Here is a 17,256-nt window from a genome sequence, read left to right on the forward strand (position 1 = left end):
CTAGAAACGTACCTTCAACATCAAAGTGTAGATTCTTCTGCACTGCTTTTGCGGCATCACAGGGGATATGGGGCTTCCTGCTTGTCAAGGAGATTCTGGGCTGTGGGGGAGGAGGGCCTGCCACTTCAGAAATGTATATTTGTTTTATTTTAAAATAGCGTTGTGACTGGGCGGTAACGAGGGCTCTCAAAGCCTGGGGACTGGGGACCAAGGGGTGCCCAGCGTCCTCTGGCTGTCCCTGCTCTGACTGCTGAGTATGAGCCTTGAAGCAGGAGTTCCCACTGGGCTTACAGATGGGGACCAGTTCTCTCCCCATCACATGGTCCCCCACAGACACATGAGAGCAGAGCATTAGGAGTGCTGCAGCCAGGCACAGACACCCACGTTTGGTTGGGCTGGGGCACTCAAGTGGTTTCTAGGGGGGGTTGTTAAATTCTTTGTGTTCTCACCTGTAGGGCATCTGAGTGAGTGTCCCCCTACATGAGACTTCAACTCTGAGCGCAGGCTGGTAAGTGCTCCACCCATCATGAGCTACAAAGATTGCTGTAGGGTAACACCTACACAAGCACATGTCCATGCTTCCTAGCTGTGGGAGGAGGTAACAAGACGATCCCTCTGTCACCTAGCTGCTGCGTGGCTAACATGAGCTGCCATTGAGTCAGGACTTAGCACCTCTCTCTGAGGAGAAGGAATGCCCTTCCAGCAAGGCAGGTCTATCACCCAGCTGATGTACCTCAGCTCCTGCAATGAGCAGCAGAAGGAGCAGGCCCCAGTGGTTACCTCCCGGCAGTGTTAGTGTTTGTCTTGCAGAGTAGCACCCACGGGCTCTAGTCAGGACTGGGGCCCGTTGTGCTGGGTGCTGTGCATATTCAAAGGTGCGCCTGGTTCCTGTCCCAAAGAGGGGTGAGCAAAATACGGCCTGTCTAACATTTCTGTCCTCACAATCTCCGGAAAGTCCCGCAGCGCAGCAAGGTGCTCAGGCAGGCTGCTGCTCCAGGAAGCGGCTGGCTGCTGCTGGCATGTCTCTGCATGCCCCTGGCGGGGGAGGCGGCTCCGTTTGCTGCCCCTGCCCACAGCTCCCTTTGGTGGAAACCGGTCAATGGGAGCTGTGGGGGCAGTGCTTGTGGGCACGGGCAGCACATGGAGACCCGCTGCTGCCTCCCCCCAAGGGGCGTGCAGAGACATGCCAGCAGCCAGCTGCTTCTGGGAGCAGTGTGGGACCACGGCATGCAGGCAGCCTGCCTGAGTCCTGCTGCGCTGCCGGCTGGGAGCCGCCTGTGGTAAGCACCGCCTGGCCAGAGCCTGCATCTCACATCCCCTCCTGCACCCCAAGATGCTGCACCAGCCCAGACCTCCCTCCTGCACCCAAACTCTCTCCAGACCCCGCACCCCCTCCTGCACCCTCAGTTTTTGCACAAACTATTTTATTACGTAGCACTGCAGTGGACGGGTTGAATTTAAAAATTTCATTAATATAGTAGAAATATGCGGCTTGTGATGACTTACCAAAATTTGTGGAGTGGCCTCCCTGCAAAAATTATTGCCCACCCCTGCTCTAGAAAGACAAGTGATGCCCAGGTGGCAAGGGAGAGGGATACAGAGTGTGTGTTTCTACACATTCTATACCTTAGACTTGCTCTTCAGAACTATTAGAAATTGTCTCATCTGTCCTCATCTGCCCCTCAACCTATCCTTTCCCAGGGCATTGCAGCAAAGGTGAGCTCCAAGGATTTGATAGAAGAAGGGGTAGTGGCCTTACAGATCAGTTCAAAGAGGGCATTCCAGGCATATGAGAGGGCTTGTGGGAACTTCTGTTTTGGCAAAGCAGAGCGTGACACAACAAGAGATTATTGTTGTTTATATAATGGCTAGAAAGCTCAACAGGGACCAGGGCTCCATTGTGCTAGGCACTGTACAGACAAGGAATGCGCACAGTCCTTACCCCAGAGAGCTGGGAATCTAGGTGTCAGACAGGACACAACCGAGTACTAGTGGGGACATACAAATGAAGAGAACGGTTGTGCACTGTGTGTTCTGGGGGCTGCAGGCTAGGAACCCTGTTTTCAGGCAGGGAGGGGCACAGTGAGCATTGCAGAGATGATTAGGAACAGGAAGTCTTCAAGCCATTGAATTAACGGTCCCTGCTTTCCCTATGGTGGGGGAATGATGCTGTGAAAGGAGCCAGGCTGGGAGAGCTCCTGCCCCGGTAGAGCAGCTCCTGTGTACGAGGGAGAGGGTTTAGTCTGAATTCAGAGGAGCTGGAGAGATGCCACACGAGTGCTGAGGGAAGGGGAAGTGCACGGGCACAGAGCGGCGTTAGATTATCAGCGCTGGGAGACTAAGGCAAGGAGAAGGACAGCCGATGAGGGTGGGAAGAGGGAGGCTGTTTTTGAGCGTAGCGGTAGCTGTGTTACCTACCCTAGTACACGAAGAGAGGACGGACGTGCCCTTGGCATTGGAAACATCAGCAGGCACCTTCATTGCTGGGTGGCCTATGGCACACCTCACTCCGTGTCTTGTGCTTACTGAAATGGTGCAAACCCTGGATGGCAGCAAGAGCTTTCCTGAGCTCTGCCCTCCACTGCAATCACCTCTAAATGGCCGGAAGCAGAAGCCCCTTCCGTGTCCACAGAGAACCGTTGTAGTTCTGCCCGTGTCTCTGCCCCATTTGAGATCCTGCACCACTTCTCCTGAAGCGTGGGAGTCTGAGCCTGCCATAGGTAGGAGGGATGGGCGGTGACTGATCTTATAGTGCTACTGCTGAGCATAGCATAATCCTGCCTCTTGCCCGAAGGCTGGGTAGCGTCACGCACCCCAGCTGCCATCTCATGCCTTGATGGTGCCTTATATTTGTTTTTCTCTCTGCTGAGAGTCACAGCTCCCCAAATCCCCAACACGTTCCGCTCAAGACACCCAGGAACAATCTGGCTTTAACTAGTGCAAGCCAAGGACTCCTTGGCTCTGGCTGTGCATTTAATGACTGCAGCCCCCTTCCATGTAGCCCCTGTTGGCAGTGACAGTGCGAGATCAATAGCTCCTGCCCTGACCGTCGCTGCTGCCTGTAAGGCTTGCAGTTTCCATATTGGAAAAGGCCTTTCCTAAAGAGCCCAATCAATATGCTGCTCTGAGGCCTGTTCTCGTTTACTATATATAATCTGGACACGCTGTACGTGAGCGTGCGCGCGCGGCGGGGGGGGGGGCGATGTGCCAACTCTCTGTTCGCACTGGCTGGGAGAAGGACACAGCTAAATTCTTCTCTGTCCCCCTTTCCTGCTGCGGCTGCTGCTCCAGGATCCAGGGCAGACAGCGCCTCCTACTCTGTCAGCACTTTGGATGGGGAGCTGCCGGGGAGCATAGGGTATTTGATCTCCTTCTGCTGGGAAGCCCTCGGGGCTGGCTGGGGCACTGGTGACCCTCTTCTCTCTGCCCTTTCTGCTTTTGGCAGGTGACCCGTTGTCGCACCCAAGCAGGAGGGAGGATGACGAGCACAGCTCCATCCAAGAAGCCTTACCGCAAGGCACCGCCACAGCACCGCGAGATCCGCCATGATCTGCCCATCCTTCGAGACGACCAAGACGGCGTGATTTTGGCCGAGCAGAGTCAGGTAACGGATAACCGGGCGGCTAAGGGCCTGGCGCCGTTACGCCAGCAGGCGGGGTTTAGTTACGCCGAGGCAGGCCAGCTCAAACAGGTGGATGGGTTTGAGGTGCGCAACCTTAACTTTTCCTCCTCCTGGTCCCTGGAGTCGAGCAGTGACAAGGAGGTAGCAGGGTGCCGAGCGGAGCTGAACCTGAAGAGCCGGACTCTGTCACCTGTGCTGCCGCACAGCGGGAAGGCAGGGAGGCGGAGCGGGAAGCACTGCCGGCACCCTAGCCGGGGGCGTCTCAGCAAGTTCATGAGCCGCAGCGTGGAGACGGTTGTGGTATCTGGAGACGAAGGCCGGAGGCCCACCTGCTCTTTCAAGAGCAGGAGCCTGGAACGCTCCCTCATGTTCAAAGAGCCTGCTGAGGTCCTAGCTCCCAGGAAGTTCCAGGTCTCTGCCACCCATCTGCCTCTCAAAGGGATCCTGAAGCAAACAGGCATGCTGGAAGTGCGCCCCGAGAGCCTGCGCAAGTCCCGCTCGGTGGAGACGCTGGCCCATGGCCGCAGCTCTCGCAAGTACAGTGACCCTCAGCTGTGCCTCAGCCGGAGGGAGAGACGCTCTCTGGAGCGCAGCAGCAGCACTGCCGATGCTATCAAGCGGCAGGAGAAGGTCACTGAGGAGAAGCTGCAGTTCTCCAAGTTCCTGGATGAGATCACCCACCGCGTGCTGAGCCCTGTCCACCTGCAATCCCTGGGGGAGGGCAGAGCTGGAGGGGGAGGCCAGGATTCTCCTTCCTCACCAAGAGGCTCCACTCCAGAAGGTCAGAAGGAAAGCCAGCCTGAGGGGGCCAAGCGAGCAGCTGAGAAGAGCCACCGCCTGAGCAGGAGAAAGGCAGATAAGAAGCGTGAGGGTCTGGAAATGGCTTCCTGCCGGAGGAAGCCCCCTGAGGAGGCTGAGAGGGCCCCCAGGCTGAGGAGAAAGCCCATCCTGGTGAGGAAGGACAGCAAGGAAAAGTTCCTCTCCATGGAGAGACAGGTAGTGGATCTGTGCCAGTATGAGCTGCAGCAGCTGGCAGAGCTGGGTTTGGCAGGGGTGTCCTCTGAGCAGCAGCAGCAACTGCTGCCTTCATGGAAAACCATTCAGGAGGGAGGAAGGGACAGAGAGAGGGACCGAAGCAAGCACCAATTGCAGCAAGTACGGCCTCAGCATCTTGGCACCAAACCTGGCCAGAAGCCAATGACCGAGCCAGGCTACCTAGAGAGCGCATCCTTCTCCCCTCCGACACACTGGAGCCAGGAGGAGGGCACTGCCTCACCTAGAACCTCCCCTTCCTTCAGCCTAGCACTAAACAAGGTAGGTGCCAGAGTCCTGGAGCCCAGGCCCCTCACCCAGGATGGGGACAGAGGTCTCCGAAAGGCCACGCCCACCCCCCTCGGCTCCCAGAGGTGCCCTTAGTGCTGACGTGGGGAGTGAGGGGCAGGGCTTTTGTGTCTGAACTCTCATCTCATCCATTTGGATGTTGATCTATGGAATGTGGAGTCTCCATTGCTCCAGGGAGGCCTGGCCAAGCGACTTTGACCTCCCAAGTGGTGTGAGGGGCTCTCTGAGGTTCACTTAGGGTGCAGTCTTCATCCCAGCCCCCCTCACACCAATCCACATTGTTCCCCACTGGGAGGCTCCTCTTGAACTGGCTGTTAGGGGTCCCCAAGAGCAAAATTCTGAGACCTCAGTGGGGACAGAGCATCACCCGCGTGACTCTCCAGACCTAGCCCATCTGTGCTCCACACACACATATGGTGCTAATGCCTCTTGAACCTCCAGCCTCCCCGCTAGCCTGTTTGGTGGCAGATCCTCTCCTTGGTTGTGTTGCTCCCAGCTGTGACTCAGGTGGAGTGTCTCTGTTCAAAGGGGAGAAGGGAACAGCTGTCCCTTGGAGTTGTTAGCCATAAAAGCAGCAGCTGGTGCCTCTTTCCCCATTGCAGGCTTGTCTACCTTCCGGGGTTTAGAATCTGCCTAGCAGACTGCAGGGTACCAGTGTGCAAGGTGACCACATAGCAAGTGTGAAAAATCGGGATGGGGGTAGGGGGTAATAGGAGCCTATGTAAGAGAGAGCCCCAAATATTGGGACTGTCCCTATAAAATTGGGACATCTGGTCACCATACAGTGTGCAGAGCTGGACACAGCGGGATGGTCTAGTGCCCTATGGGGGCCTTTGAATCCTCCTAGTGCTTTAAGATATGTGCCCCACATGGCTGGATACCCTGGTAAATCAGACCCATGTTTATGTGAGAAGTCCCTTGTCTATTGAGGTAGAGTCTTTGTCTGGAAGAGCTGCCAACCCCTCCCCTTCCATCCACCCTGCGGGCTCCTGGGACATCGACTCATTTAAACAGGAATCACCCATCTCCTGGCCTGATACTTGTGCACCTGATTGCCTAGTATCAGCTGGAGTCCTCAGAGGTGAGGCAGTTGCAGGGTGGTGATGCTGAGTATGGTATGAGTTAATACAGTGCACTTGGGACTGGGACAGTATCGGGCTGTATACAGTCAGGCTGATGCAGTGCAGTTAGTGCTGGGGACATAGCATGTGTAGTGCAGCTAGAGCTGTGGGGCCACCCTGTACAGGGTGGGCCAGTGCAGTGCACTCTAGGCTGTTGGGAGCAGGAAATGGCTCCACTGTGCATTAGGGCCATGATTGGGCTGGCTTCTATACCATGTTATTGCTAGCACTGAATCTCTTCCAAGGAAATCTCTGTGGCAGGGTCCCATGCGCGGACCTTGTATGTCTCTTAATATGCACCTTTTGAAGTGCAGTGTCGTCTTTGGGGATCTGAGTGCTTTGCTTAGCTAAGGCTCCAGGGCTCCATCCAGTATGTCCCAAAGCTGCTCCTTCAAGTCATTGAGAACAATCTGGGATTTCCAAAGAGAAATCTCCAGCTTCCTGGGTTAGCCTCCTCTTCCCAGAAAGGGCCATTCCTTCTAGCACAAACTGGCTCTGAAGATGGAATTCTCCTCCCAGCCACAAGTGAGGCATGTTGAGAGGCAGCCTCTGTCACCTGGATAGCACATCAAATGCACCGAATGGGAAGGCTAAGCTGCTCCTACCCACTCCCCTGTCCCTGCCTATGTGCAGGAGCTCTGGTGTGGGGTGCCTGCTGGAGAGGTGCAGGTGACTTGCTCCCAGCACTGTAGGCCCTTCTGTCGGGCTGTTTGGCCTTCAGCATGTTGCCTGTTGTTTTTGTGTCCACGTTTACCCAGGAGCCTTGTTCCAAGTTGAGCACAGAGGAACCCTCATCTGGGCTTACCTGGGTGAAGCAAATGGAAAAGGTGCTTCCCAGTTCCTCAGCCACTTAGAGCAGTTCTTTCATTATCTCCAGGGGTGCTACCACCACCACCACAGTGAAGGGTTCATAGGTTTGTGTATGCAGGTCCATGAGACTCCCATCCTCACCACCCAGACATTGTGGAGCTGCTGAAGGTTGAGGCAGCAGCTGTGGGGTGATGACTGCAGGGTCCCTGAACTTGTAGCACAGCAGGAAAGAAGTTGCAGGCTGTCTGTGAAAGTCTCTGGTTTAACCTAGACTGCTACTGACCCTGAAATAAACCATGTGGTCTGTCTTGATATTGACTAGTTTGAGAAGCAGTGTCTGAGCAGTGCATGTAGAGTTCAGTTTTGCTAGCTATGCATGACATGGCCTGCCCAGAGCTGTCAGGGAGGTGGGAGGAGTTCACCTCTCAATATCTTGCCCTTTGGTACTTGCTTGAGTCTGACATCTTTTTTGAGAGGTTCTGACAGCTGTTTTCTTCTCACCACAGGAGCCCTTGACGGATGCAGAAAGGATGAAGTAAGTGTCCTGTTCCCTTCTCATGCTCCAATCTCACTGCAGCTGTGTGTGTGCTGATTCCCACCTCCCATTATCCAGCTTCCTCCATACTGCTTAGCCCTTTGAATCTGCATGATGGGTTTCCCTTCTGTTGAGAAGCTAGGCCCGTTTGGAGAGACTGGGGCAGGTGTCTCTCTGTTCTGCTCCCACTTGCCAAGTTTCGCTGTGGTTCTCTGCATTCCCTGAAAGGACAATCGCAGAGCTGCTGTGCAGATGGGATGCATTTAGGAGACCCATCTCAGGGTTCCTTTAATGCTGTTACAGTTTGAGGTGGTGGGGCAAACACACCTGATTCAAAACATCTATTCTTCACCATCAAAGGGAGAAAAACTCAAAGCACTACCATTTCAGTGTGACCCACTGTAGTGTGTGAGCTCCCACTGCTGACTGTGAATGAAAACTTGCTGCACAGTCAGAAACTAGCAGGAGGCAGCTCTGTGGATCTCACTCCCCTCAAAATCCCAAGTGAAGAACAAACTGATGCAGCTAGAGAGAGGCTGTATTTTCTAGGTTTCTCTGAACAGTTGAGCACAGTGAAAGCACACATGTAGGAGTGAGTGTCTCTCACACAGCCCTTTGAGTGAGTGTCTTTGTTTGAGGGGAACACAGCACTTAGTGTTATAATGGGGCCTGCTGGAGGCTGCCACGGCATCTCCCCATATCGTGTATGCTGCCCATGCCTCCCTCCACAGCCCGAGCTCCCCACACCAGCTGCACTTGCTGGCCCAGCAATTGTAGGGACTCCTGCTCTAGTGTATGGTTAGGGTTAGGGTTATGATTGGGGCTGGGGATTTGCGATGCCTCTTTCATGTCCAACTCCTGCAGTATGGGCTGGGATAAATTATTGAGTGGGTTTCATTTTCCAGGGAGGGACACCTAAGCTGTACAGCCCATTTGGCTAGTGGACTTTATCCAAATGCTGTAACCTGAGAGGGAGCTGGTGACATGGATAGCGGGGCTGCTGTACGCTTCTCTGCCCCTGTTCCAAGAGTAGAGAGCAACCTGTGCTGCCAGGAAGCAAGGGCTTGAATTTCTCATCTCCTCAGCTGCGCAGACATGTCTCTCACTGCATTTGACCCTCCTGCCAGTTTAGTTTGTTGCTACAGGCACTGACAGCTCATAAAGATAAAACCCACGGCATGAGCAACAGCAACCTAGGGTAGGAGGGGCTCTGCAACTGCCCCCAAACTCCGTCCGTGCATCTCACTCCTGTCCTCTTCAGCATCCCCCACTAGTCTGCTTCTGCTCCCCCCAGTTCTGCCAATGCCCCATATTCTTGACCTGCAGAGCCTCCTCCCAAAGTCCTTGTCCTGGGGCATGGAACAATAGTTGAGAGTCCAGAGGAGCAACTGAGTCCTCCATGGGCAGTGTATGCACACAGCCACTTTTCAGACACCATGATGTCCCGTTGTGGGTGTGAGAGGAGGGATGAGATCTGAGCCTAAAGAATCCCTTCCATTCACAGGGGAGGTCTGTGTGTGAAATGCCCGTGTGCTCCCCAACAGCTAAGCTGGAAAGGGGATGGGGGCCATTAGCACCTGTTTGGATGATGCCACCAGAACCACCTGGAAGCATCATCAGTGTCTATATGGGGTCTCTGCTTCTCAGGGCCCTGAAGTGAGCTTAGATGCTGGTGTCTGCACTGAGGCCGGCAGCCCCCATCGCTTACTGAGTGGAGCATTGTTGCTCTGTGTGCCTCAGGCTGCTGCAGCATGAGAACGAGGAGCTGCGCCGGCGGCTGGCCTATGTCACTAACAAGATGGAGGCGATGGAAAGGGAGCTGGAGTCCGGCCAGGACTACCTGGAGCTGGAACTGGGCCAGAACCGCGAAGAGCTGGAGAAATTCAAGGACAAATTCCGCAGGTATGGCAAACACCAGAGGGGAGGATGTTGCTGTGGGGAGACAGGGTACCTCTGTCTAGGGACTCACTTGGCTGGCTGGTGAAGGCGGATCCTGTGTTGTGTTAACCTGAGGCATGCGGTATGGGGAGATAAGGAGAGTTACAGATAAAGCTCAGTACCCATTGTAACCAACTCTGGGGAGGAGCACAGCAATGCTACCCAGCAGTTTAAGGCAGGAAATGGAGAATTCTTTATCTGTTTGAATAGTACAGAGGCAGAATGAAATTGTCTGAGCTGGAATTTAGCCGGGGTTAATACCCTGACAAATGCAAAGGGCAATCAGTGGCTGTAGTTGGCTGGGTTCTCTGTTTTATGTCTCACCTGAAAGGCAGCACCTTAGTTAGAACAGCACTTCCTATCATCACATTTGAGCCCAGTGCTATAGAGTGCCCACACCACTTCCTGCAACAGCCTGTTTTTTCCTTGGGGGTGTCCCATCCAAATACTGACCCGGTCTAGCTTGAGAGCTGAAGGGGATCACAGCCTCCGAGAGAGAGAATCGGGGCAAAGAGTTAACATGTCGGTATGCTCTGTAGCAAGCAGTCTTTCCTGGTGTGTGAGAGGCAGCTCTCGCCTTCCAGGCTATCAAGAGGACTTGAGTTGATGGCCTGGATTCGTTTTCACTTGGACATTCGTGCCTCTGTTTAGGTTACAGAACAGCTACACTGCTTCACAGAGAACCAATCAGGACCTGGAGGAGAAGCTGCATACCCTGGTAACTGACCTGCTGAGCCTCTGGGGAGAGGAAGTGGGGGAATTCTGTGTGTTGGGCCGGAGGGAAGGGACCCTGGCTTACAGGGCAGGCATTGCAGCAGCTCATGGGGGAGGTTCTGGCCAAGATCCTCCCCAGGCCTAGCCTGTTGTCCTGAACTGGATACTTTGCTGAGTCCCCACTTTATCATGCACCGGAGCTTGGTTTCCCCACAATGTAATTGTCATGTTGCACCAACCTCTTTGAAAGGTGCCAGGGATGTGTTGCTCCCTGGAGACTCCCGGGGGACTGGGGCTGTTGGAGCGGAGCCAGCATGTGTGTGTATTGTGTGCATTCATAACACTCATGGCTGTTTCTTTTCTCTCCCTCCCTCTCTCTCTCCTCCCCATGCTGCCGCTGGCACACTCTGGGCGCACTCACCTCTCAGGCCTCTCTCAGCCAAAGCTGGATTTTTGCAGTTGCGTCTTTTCGTTTGTGTGGTTTTTTTCTTTCTCCTCTTCACATGTCTCAGCCTGTCATTTTCATTGTCAGTCACACATTACTTTGCCCACTTGCACCATCCTCGACTGAGGGGCCCCAAACCTCATCCAGCCAAGGGCTCCACCTCTACTGAGCAAAACAGCTGTCCGCAGAAACGACTGGTCCTAGCACGCAGTGCTCCAGCCAAATGTGAGCATTTGCTTCTGATCCAAATGGAGCATTGCCTGCTAGGAAGCATAGTGCCCACAGGCTCCAACACTTGTGTTATGGGTGTGGGCGGTTGTGAACCCATTTGGCCTACCCGTACTGTAAGTAAACAGACGCTTGTTCTAGTCCTCATCATTCACCTGCCCATAATAGAGAATGCAGGGTCGGTTCTCGCCCTTGGCAATAGGAGCTTTCGGGGTTAATATTATTTATGCAATTGCCAAAAAGTCAATCCATGTTTCGGAAATGCCCCGTTCCTGCATGTGTCACCGCCTGTTGCACTGGGCCCTGCTACCACCACTGGTCCACAAATGGGCCCTGTTAGTCACAGGCTGAGAGCAGATTCTGGGGCTTCTGTGGCCCTGAGGACTTGGGACAGGTAGAGGAGCTGGATCGGGAGCTCTGAGCTGTTGCCCCCTCACTGCTATTAGCCTTCATGTCTATTTCCCCTGAGCAGGACCCATTGGAAGTCCAGTGAGGAAATGTTCCCCTTTGGGAACAGAATTAACCGAGATGAAACTGCACAGACAGGTCCTTTCACCCAGGGCAAGCCCCAGAGTCTTCTTGATGCTGAGTCAACTTCTGCTGTATCTATCCTTGACTCCCATGCCTCTCTGAGCAACAGCTTCCTGTTGCTATGGTGGAGAGGATTGGCTGTCACAAACCCAGTGATCTATGCTGCTGGTGAAAGGTGTTGGAGTGGGAGGGATTGAATCCTTTGTGTATCTCCAGAGAAGCACCAGTGCAACTTCTTCCCCGGTGCCAGTGTGGTCCACTTGTGACTCTAAAGCTGAGAGGGAGTTCAGTCTCTGCATGCTACCGCTGCAGGAAGGGTAGGAAGAGCAGCTGGGCTGCGAAGGATCAAACTCACCTCACTTCAGTAACTAACAAACATGGCAAGAATTCTGAGCAGCCAGCATAGGGTGGCTGGCTTCATGTGCTGTCAGAGACCCTCCCTCTGTGAAGAGCTGGGGCTGTTACCTGTCTGTCTGGAAGGTTTTATTTCCAAGCTGAACGCGTTTGTGTGCTATGCAGGGGGCTAGGTGGGGCGAGAGGCCAGGCCAGCCTGTTCCGGTGGGATTTACGCCTTGTGTTCCTGTGCCGCAGATAAAAAAGGCTGAGATGGACCGGAAGACCCTGGACTGGGAGATTGTGGAGCTCACTAACAAGCTGCTAGATGCCAAAACTACCATCAATAAACTTGAGGAGCTCAATGTAAGTGTCCAGTCCACAGCCTGTCTGCTCAATGTGGGGAAATGAGTGGTAGAATTTTCATGGCTGATCATGTAAGGTCTGGTCTATAACTTCCTTACTAATGAATGGGGAGGGGCAAGCAGCACATGGCTGACATTCATCGTGGCCAAGGCTAAGGTTTTTTCTCACAGATATTTTTAGTAAAAGTCATGGACAGGTCATGGGAAATAAAAATTCACGGCAGCCTGTGACCTGTCCTGACTTTCACTAAAAATATCCCTGACACAAGGGGTAGGTGGGTCCAGTACCTACTGCTGCTGGAGCTCCCGGGTCCCCCACTGCTGCAGTGCAGGGTCCCCCTGCCCCTGGGGCTGGTAGCTACAGGGTCCCCCAGCCACTGGCTTCAGCTGTGGGGAGTCCCCGCTGCCTGCCGCGGCTGGACAGCTGTGCGGGGTACCGCTGCCCACCCACCAGGGCTGGGAGCTCCAACCCCAGGGCAGAAAATGTCACAGAGGTCAATGGCAGTCACAGATTCCGTGACCTCCGTGACATAATTGTAGTCTTAATCATGGCTGAAATTGTGGGGAGCCGAGGGCGCCAGTGAGGACAGATAAATAATAGAGAGGTGAAGCAGGAAATAGCAGCATGACCTTTGACTTGCGTCCTAGAAGCTGAGTGGAGAGCAAATGCAATCTGAGCTTGCCGTGTGAAGTGGCAGCGAAAAAGACCCACCTGAGTTTGGGCTGCAAAACTAAAGGCTGAGCAGCCCAGAGCCGGGAGAGGGATGGTCTCTCCATGCAGCTTTGGTTACCACAGCGCCTGGGATCTTGCACTTGATTCTGGGCACCTTGTTAATGCTGGCAGGAGTTTAGGCACTGAACTCTCCAGTTTGGCTGACAGCACCAGGTGGTGGGGGAGGGGTACAGACCTTCAGATATTTGAAGGGTGTCGGGCCCAACGAGGGGGAGAAGCTAATTGAGGGGCTGAAATGGAGAGGAGCATGTCAGCCGAGTGGCCAAGAGAGGTACTGGCCTGCGAAGGAGCCTCCCCAGGGGAGTGGTGGAAGCCCCATGGTGTGGGATGGCTGACCTCCCCTTCCCCATGTGAGTGAGGTGTCTGCTCGGGCTGGAGCTGGGGCCTGTGTGTGTGTGTGTATACACATGAGGTGAGGCCAGTGTGACCCCTATCCCCGTGCGTTCTCTTGGCAGGAGCGCTATCGGCAGGACTGTAACCTCGCAGTGCAGCTGCTCAAGTGCAACAAGTCCCACTTCAGGAACCACAAGTTTGCTGATGTGAGTAGCAGCTATGCTGCAGGGTGGTGGAGGGGCTCACAGCTGCTCTGTGCCCAGCCCTTACTCCATGCCTGGTCACTCTCCTCTGCAGGTGGGGGAGGGGGAGCTGCCTTGTGTCCCAGTGACCCCTCCCTCCCCTGAGCCTCAGGCAAAGGTGTAAGGAGCTCCCAGCCCTCTGTGCAAGGCCTCTGCCTGCTCCTCTTTCAGGCTGGCTCCATTTCACATCTCAGTCGGGGACTGTTATAAAAAGAGCCTTGAGCTGCCTTTCCAAGGGAGGGAGTGTGGTCTACAGCACAATAGCCTTGAATCCGATAGCCTGTCAGGTGCCTGAAGGCAGCTGGCAGAGGAGCAGGCCTCTCGCTGACCCTTTTGTCTTCTCCCCCTTCGCACTTGGCCATGTGCAAGGCCCGTCCTGCCTACTGAGGGGCCAGATGAACCAGGATGCAGTTGGTCTGGTTCACTGACGCGGCTACCCGTGCCAGGTTCGGGTATGCTCACCACCCCTGGGGGCTCACAGATCTGTCGGCAGGCAGGGCATGAGGGAGGGCAAGGCTTTGGGTGCAGCACTAGGCTGGGAATGTCCTGTCCCCGTGGGTGAGGGAGGAGCCCATGTTTGTATTGGCATTTCTTGTTCCCCTGGAATGGGATCTAGCCCCAGGATTCTTACCACCTCTCCATAAAGCCTCGTCACGTGGGCTCCTTGCCCCCAGCCTCTTAGAGAGCCCTCCTAGTGCCCCGCACATCCAACCCTGGTGCTTGTCTTTTGTGAGTGAGCACGTGACTGGTGTGTCGTCGTTGTCCCCCAAGCATGTCTCAAATTAGCGCTCCTGAGATCACCGTATCAGTTACTGCTGGGGTAACCGTCACCTCTCCCAGCTGTCTCACCTCACAGGAGCTTTGAATTCTGCCCGTCAGAGGGCTCGGCCACACTCGGATGCCACTGGACGCAAAATGCAGCTGTGCAGGGACCTTCTGCCTCGCACCCACTGTTCCCACTCTGTGTGCCCTGGCCCCACCTGTCTGACCTCAGGATCCCTCTTGCAGCAGCCTGTGCCATGGCTCGGGGCCCTGGGAATTTCAAGAGGGAGTCCACAAAGCCCAACCCTAATCTTCCACTGTGGTGCTTGTGTGGCCAGTCAAAGGGCAGCATGGTATTTAACAGGCAGGGTGGAATCGACCTGCTTGCCTGGCTGGCAGTGGCAGGTCCGTGCTCACCCCAGTCCTGCAGCCAGTTTACCCTGGACTTAAGGGGGCTGCCCCCAGGGTGCAGTGAAATGTTTGGCATGCCCTGAGTGTTACTATTCTGGTGTTGAGAGCTCTGAACCAGCAGCTAAACCCTCAGTGAGGGGTGGGGATCACCAAGGCTCTGTCCCAGCTGCTGATGCCTCAGTGAGGCAGCTGGACCAGGCGGGGGAGTCAGCAAGTGCTAGGACAGTCATCGATACTGATCCCAGGGCTGGCTGCCAAGGCAGTGGGGCTGTAATTACTGTGCACTCCCTGGGAGCTGCAGATTCTGCCAGTGGGGGCTGTTCAGTCACTTCTACGCAACCACCAGCTGATTTTCCACTGATCAATAGCCCCTTTGCTTAGCACACACCAGCTAGGCCTCCTCTCCACTCTTTAAGCTATAGGGCTGAAGCCCGTGAGCAGTCTTCCCTTGCTCCCTCTCCCAAATGGGGCCCATTGGTCAGGCTTGGGGCAGGCTCCCATGTGCTCTGAGAGCAGCAGCATCCTGCAGCCAGAAGTTAGAGCTGGGAAAGCTCTGCTAACTCCTGTGGGGCAGGCCTGTTTTGAGGGTGGGGAGGGCAGCATGTATGTCATTGGCTGGGCCATGCCCAGGTGGTGGGGAGCAGATGAGTATGTTAGGGGGTAGGCAAGTGTGGGGTGTTTGCTAGGGCGGGGTGGACCAGGCAGCATATTGCAGTCTCCCAAGTGCTGCTTGTGGCTCTGTCCCAGCCTCTCCGGGCTCTGCTGAGGCCCTGAGGGGCTGTTTCAGCCTCTGCTTAATGCCCTCTCGCTTTCTCCCTAGCTTCCCTACGAGCTGCAGGACATGGTCAATAAGCACCTGCACAGCACCCAAGAGTCCCCAGGCCCTGGGCAGGAGGCTGCACATACCCTGGCCCCATCTGACGTTGTGCCCACCTCCGTTATTGCCAGAGTCCTGGAGAAGCCAGAGTCACTGGTCCTGAACTCTGCCAAGTCCAGCAGCGGCAGCTGTCCCATGGCTGAGGATGTCTTTGTGCACGTGGACATGAGTGGAGCTCTGCTGGATGCCTGCCCCAGCCCAGGGCTGCCTGGGAAGGAGAGAGGGGAAGTGGGGAAGCAGCAGAACGGGGGCTGCAAGCCACAGAGCAGTGTGGAGAGCCTGTCAGAGGAGGTGCCTGCCTTCGAGAAGCTGAGCCCCTACCCCACGCCCTCCCCTCCCCACCCTATGTACCCAGGGCGTAAGGTGATTGAGTTCTCTGAGGACAAGGTGAGGATCCCAAAGAACAGCCCGCTGCCCAACTGCACTTATGCCACGCGGCAGGCCATCTCCCTGAGCCTGGTGCAGGGCGAGGACGAGAGCAGCGACCGGCACCGGACGCTCCCTAACAGCCCTGTCTCAGAGGGCCGCCACTCAGCCTCCAGCTGCTCCTACCAGCCATCTCCCAAGGCGGCTCGGGCACACGGCTCCTCGCAGAGCAGCCCTTTCAGCAGCCCACCCCAGATCCCCAGCGCCTTCGCCAGCTCGGCCAGCTCGGAGGAGGACCTCCTGGCCAACTGGCAGCGGATGTTTGTGGACAAGGCGCCCCCCACTTCACAGCAGGTGCTGGTGAGCCGCACCTCCTTCAGCCATGACATGGCCCCGGAGCTCCAGAAGCGATTCAGCCGCTCCATGCAGGAGCTGGGCAGGGCGGCCTCAGCCTACTCGGACGGCGAGGAGTCTGCGCAGAGCTGCAGCTGGACCGTGAGCCGGGACTCGAGCGTGGACACAGACAGCACTGAGTCCCGAGCCCGCAGGAGCCATTTCTCCTCCGACTACGGCATGGACTTCTCCCAGGATGAAGCCAGGAAGCTGCTCCAGGGCGGTGGCGGGGGCACCGCTGAGCCCAGCAGTCCCCCGCCAGAGAAGCACAAGGACTATGTGGACCTGGGCTCACCTGGGAGCCCGGCTGAGGAAAGGGAAATGCTGCTGCAAGCAAGCAAGGAGAGCAGCCCAGGGGGAGCCCTGGAGGAGAGTGGGGAATGCAGGAGCAAGCCTCCCTCAGGGCGGCCACACCGCAGCCCCAAGAGGATGGGTGTCCACCATCTCCATCGCAAGGACAGCCTGACACAGGCCCAGGAGCAAGGCAACCTGCTCAACTGAGGCTCGGCAGGAAGCAGCACCCCAGGGCAGTGCTGTAGCTGCCTCACCACTCACAGGGTTGGTGTCCCCGGCACCACACATGCCCCAGGGGGCTGCAGGCTCCGCTCCCACCTTGTATTTATTCTGGTTTTGATACCTTGAGGCGCCAGGATCTTGTCGGCGTTCCGCACCCACCACACCAGAACACACACTTGAGGCCTCACTCGGCCTGGCCTGCATGCCCATGCCTGTGCTCACCACTCATCTGGTGCCTGCCCTCACACTCAATCTTACAGCCCCACCCTGGGGCCCATGCCCTTACTCACCCTGGGGCCTGGGCCTGCCCTCACACTCTCATGCTCACAACCTTGCCCTGGTGCCCATGCCCATGCTCTCATTTTCAGGCTGATGCCCATGGCCCTGGGCGCACTTGTGCTGGTGCCCATGGCTGCTCTGTTCCTATCTTTCAACTTGTGCCAACAAGTAGAAACTCTTTGCCCTGGTCTTGTCTGACCCCCGTGAACCCCTGCAGGCTGAGTGGGGCATGAGGGCTGCCCTGGGGGGTGGGTGCTCCTTGCCGCCTGGCCCCCTGCTGTGGGTCAGGAGCATTGAGTTGGGGACGGTTGTTTTGCTATTTTTTGTTCCCCCCCTGCTGCCATGTTGATCTCTGTGGAAA

At 55.9% G+C, this 17,256-nt stretch overlaps 1 protein-coding gene across 16 annotated transcripts in view; it reads left to right on the top strand.

Annotated features, from left to right (window-relative positions):
- TJAP1 (tight junction associated protein 1) overlaps window positions 1–16,744 on the top strand; it is a 48,599-nt gene extending 31,855 nt beyond the window's left edge. For 9 of the 16 annotated variants that reach the window (XM_042848448.2, XM_065589228.1, XM_005296286.4 and 6 more), the window contains 9 exons: window positions 456–508; window positions 3,446–3,604; window positions 7,401–7,429; window positions 9,170–9,331; window positions 10,019–10,085; window positions 10,510–10,539; window positions 11,877–11,984; window positions 13,172–13,255; window positions 15,285–16,744. In XM_042848448.2, coding sequence (XP_042704382.2) covers window positions 3,479–3,604; window positions 7,401–7,429; window positions 9,170–9,331; window positions 10,019–10,085; window positions 10,510–10,539; window positions 11,877–11,984; window positions 13,172–13,255; window positions 15,285–16,601 — 1,923 coding nt within the window. In that variant the 5' untranslated portion in view covers window positions 456–508; window positions 3,446–3,478 and the 3' untranslated portion in view covers window positions 16,602–16,744. The other 7 variants (XM_042848454.2, XM_042848445.2, XM_042848449.2 and 4 more) reach the window with 5 other exon arrangements.
- Window positions 16,745–17,256: the final 512 nt, after the last annotated feature.

The sequence above is a fragment of the Chrysemys picta genome, chromosome 3 (assembly GCF_011386835.1).
Source record: "Chrysemys picta bellii isolate R12L10 chromosome 3, ASM1138683v2, whole genome shotgun sequence".
In the NCBI taxonomy this organism is placed as follows: domain Eukaryota; kingdom Metazoa; phylum Chordata; order Testudines; family Emydidae; genus Chrysemys; species Chrysemys picta.